This window comes from Octopus bimaculoides, chromosome 11, assembly GCF_001194135.2.
Source record: "Octopus bimaculoides isolate UCB-OBI-ISO-001 chromosome 11, ASM119413v2, whole genome shotgun sequence".
Lineage (NCBI taxonomy): Eukaryota > Metazoa > Mollusca > Cephalopoda > Octopoda > Octopodidae > Octopus > Octopus bimaculoides.
In genome coordinates, this window is record NC_068991.1 from 8178946 (window position 1) to 8182393 (window position 3448).

Below are 3448 nucleotides of genomic sequence, written 5' to 3' on the forward strand. Positions count from 1 at the left end.
ATATATATATATATATATATATATATATATATATATATATATATATACATATATATTTATAATGTGTGTATATATGTATGTACATATATATATATGTAGTATGAGGCATTTTGAGAAATGACGTCATAATGACGCACAAACAACCTGCGACAGTTTTCAATGAAAGGAGAAACTAAATTAATGCAGAAAAATTACTATATATCGTTGGATGTGAGACAAGGGAGGTAACATACTAATCCGCTGTGAAGTTTACTTCCCTTTATGGTTTTGTGCTGATCTACATATCGATCTATCTTTATAGTATTGTTAGATGTACCACTGTCAGTGTTGATTTAAGGACTTGACATACATTTCATCATTCTCTCTCTCTCCCTATATATATACATACATACACACACACACACACACATATATATGTGTATAAATCTTTTTTTTTTTTTTTCATTTTTTTTGAAATTGCTCTTATTCGTGGTTTGGGATTTAACTGCCCTTTCCAGCATACAAATACGTAAATTGTTTGTACACTATTTTATATATATATATATGTATATGTATATATACACACAAATACACACACACACCATTGCCACTACCGGTAAAAAGTGATGTTATTCATTTCTGTCATATTTCAAGAGTCCTTAATTGTCTTTCTTCAAGCTATGTGTTCTGTTTTTCCTGTATTTCTTTCTGTCTGTGCACCTAATTACTTGTTACACGTGTAAAAATGGAATAAATGAACATTTATGTGCATGTACATGTGTGTGAGTGCATGTTTTATTGTTGCTGGTATTATTGATTACTTATATTTACCATTGATAATATTAGCAGTAATATCTTTAGGAATATTCACATTTGAATATTCTGCTCATTATTTTATATAAATAATAATAATGGTATTTTTATATAAGCTTAAAGCTTATGGTGATCACTAAACAAAATAATCTAATCAAGAGGCATATAAGCCCTTAACAAAAAGAAGAAGGCTTTCCTATCCGTAGATAGGAAAGCCTTCTTTTTTCTGTCGAGGGCTTATATGCCCCTTTATTAGACTATTTTCCTTAGCCATTGTACAGTGATCGCCATAAGCTTTAAGTTTATATAAAAATACCATTATTATTATTGACAGGAGATATATATATATATATATATATATATATATATATATATATATATATATATATATATATATATATATATATTCAAAATTCAAATAAGTTATCATTATCTTTAAAAATATAGTGATAAAGTGGCCAGCAAACATAATCCAATATATGAAAAATTTTTATTAGCTATCCCTTATTGGAAGCAAGGGATAAGATATTCCACAAGATTCAGAATAAATGTTGATACAATTTTTAAAAAATTTATTTTATCTTTCAGCGATGAAAGCTATAGAGTTATGGTGGGCAGGACTGAAGCTGGCATTTTTGAGAATCAACCAGTTGTTCTAGATGGAGTTGTCCGTTGCCATGATTCTGTTGGTGAGGTTAAACTTCCAGAAGAAGGTACTGCTAGAAATTTGGCTCAGAAGTTCAAGGAATACGAAAGTGAAAGTCTGAAACCAGTTATTTCCAGTACTACTCCAGTTTCAGTTAGGTGTGAACAAGATAAAACTGAATTTGTCTCAGAACCGAAAACCCATATTGAAACTTATGAAGGCAAACCTGATTTAGGAATCTTTGAAAGTCAACCTTCAGACCTCCCTGAAGACATTACACCTGGGTTTGTGAAACCTGATGAGAAGTTGCCAGAAAGGGGCACAGCACAAAATTTGTTGGACAAATTCAAAGATATTCAAAAATCTGCAAGCGAAATAGTGGTCAGTGGTCAACCAGATTTAACTCCTGATCTAGCTTCCAAAACTGAATATGTCTCAGAACCACGCAGTACATTTCAACCATATTGTGGTACAACTGAAAGTGGTATCTTCGAAAGCAAACCCGTCTATGATCCAGCTGTTATCCGTCCTGAAGAAGTGGACACCGAAGACATATTGCCAGACGAAGGTACAACTAGGAATCTACTTGCTAAGTTTTCAAAATTACAAGAAGACAAACCTTATATTTCGAAACCACCCATCGACGTTATTACTGCAAAAGAAGCTGGTCCAACCATTGCTGAAAGTCAGCCAGTTATCCTCAGTGATGTTTTCAAAGAAACCGATGTTGCAGAGGAAAAACTGCCTGAAAGTGGCCAAACAAGAAGTCTTTTAGCAAAGTTTCGAGAAATTGAAAGTGGAGCTGGTTCCCAGTCCGCTTCTCCTCGAAGTCGCAAGGAGTTTACTCCGCCACGTGAGGATCCTCGTGGGCTTAACAAAGAAGCTGCTGTGAGTGGTGTCTATGAAAACACTCCGAAAAAGGGTTTAGAATATGAACCGACGAAAATAGAAGGAGGAATCTTTGAGAATCAACCTGTCAACCGGCAAGATGTGACAAAGGAAGCTGATACAAGCGGAGAAGCTCTTCCGGAAAAGGGAACAGCACGTAGTCTTCTGTCGAAATTTAGCAAAATTGAAAACAATGCGCCCAACGCAACTTCACCAAGATCTTTAAAAGAATTTACTCCTCCCAGAGATGACTTACCAGTTAAATCTACAGCTGTAACTAACAAAGTAACTTCAGAGAACGAACCTCAATATCGGTGTGATATCTCCAGGGAAGCTGATACTGATTGGAGTGAGGGCTTACCATCGAAGGGAACAGCAAAGAGCGTTGTTGATAAATTCCGTAACATTCAAGAAGAAGCCAAAAAAGATTTGGCCAAAGGAATGCCCAAAAAGGTAGGACAATTGGTTTGTAATTTTTTAGGCGTGATCTATTTGTTACCATGCATACATGTATATATATAAAAATATATATATATGTGTGGGTGTTTGTGTGTGTGTGTGTATACATGTAATAGTATAATATTTATTTGTATATTTAAATATATGTTAATATTTTATGAACATTCTTGAATGTATTGTGTAATGCATATCAGATTAATGGATTCTGCAATTTGAATTGTGAAGATTTATATTTTATCATTATTATTATTATTTTAGCAAAATGGAAAGAGTTGTAATTTTCCAAAAATGTTTCTTATCTTTCAAAGAAACTTTGTTAAAAATATCTATATTCTGATGTTTCTGGACACACACACACACGTTTTGCGTTCATCGTGCATCCACAAGTAGAGAGGTGGAAGGTGTACTCGAATCTAGATACTTGCTGCTGGAAACAGCCCAGGCATAGCAGAGATGATTAAGTTACTGTCTCTGCAATATACCATTCATAAACAACTGGGGGGGGGGACCAAACTACAGGTACACACATATATATATTTACCGGAAAGTTTAATAAAAGAATATGGAAATCGTGTACGCTCTTTCCACTTTTTTTAATTAAGATTTCTTAGTACAGAGAAATAAAATTAGAAGCGATTCTCTCCCCTTAAATTGCATATATAT

The 3448-nt window shown here is 33.6% G+C and overlaps 1 protein-coding gene across 7 annotated transcripts in view; it reads left to right on the plus strand.

Annotated features, from left to right (window-relative positions):
• The window catches only part of LOC106880892 (enolase-phosphatase E1), a 210473-nt gene that overhangs the window by 173756 nt on the left and 33269 nt on the right, over positions 1-3448 (plus strand). For all 7 annotated transcript variants that reach the window (XM_052971469.1, XM_052971468.1, XM_052971472.1 and 4 more), the window contains one exon: positions 1381-2779. In XM_052971469.1, the coding sequence (XP_052827429.1) occupies positions 1381-2779 (1399 nt within the window). The remainder of the gene's footprint in view (positions 1-1380; positions 2780-3448) is intronic.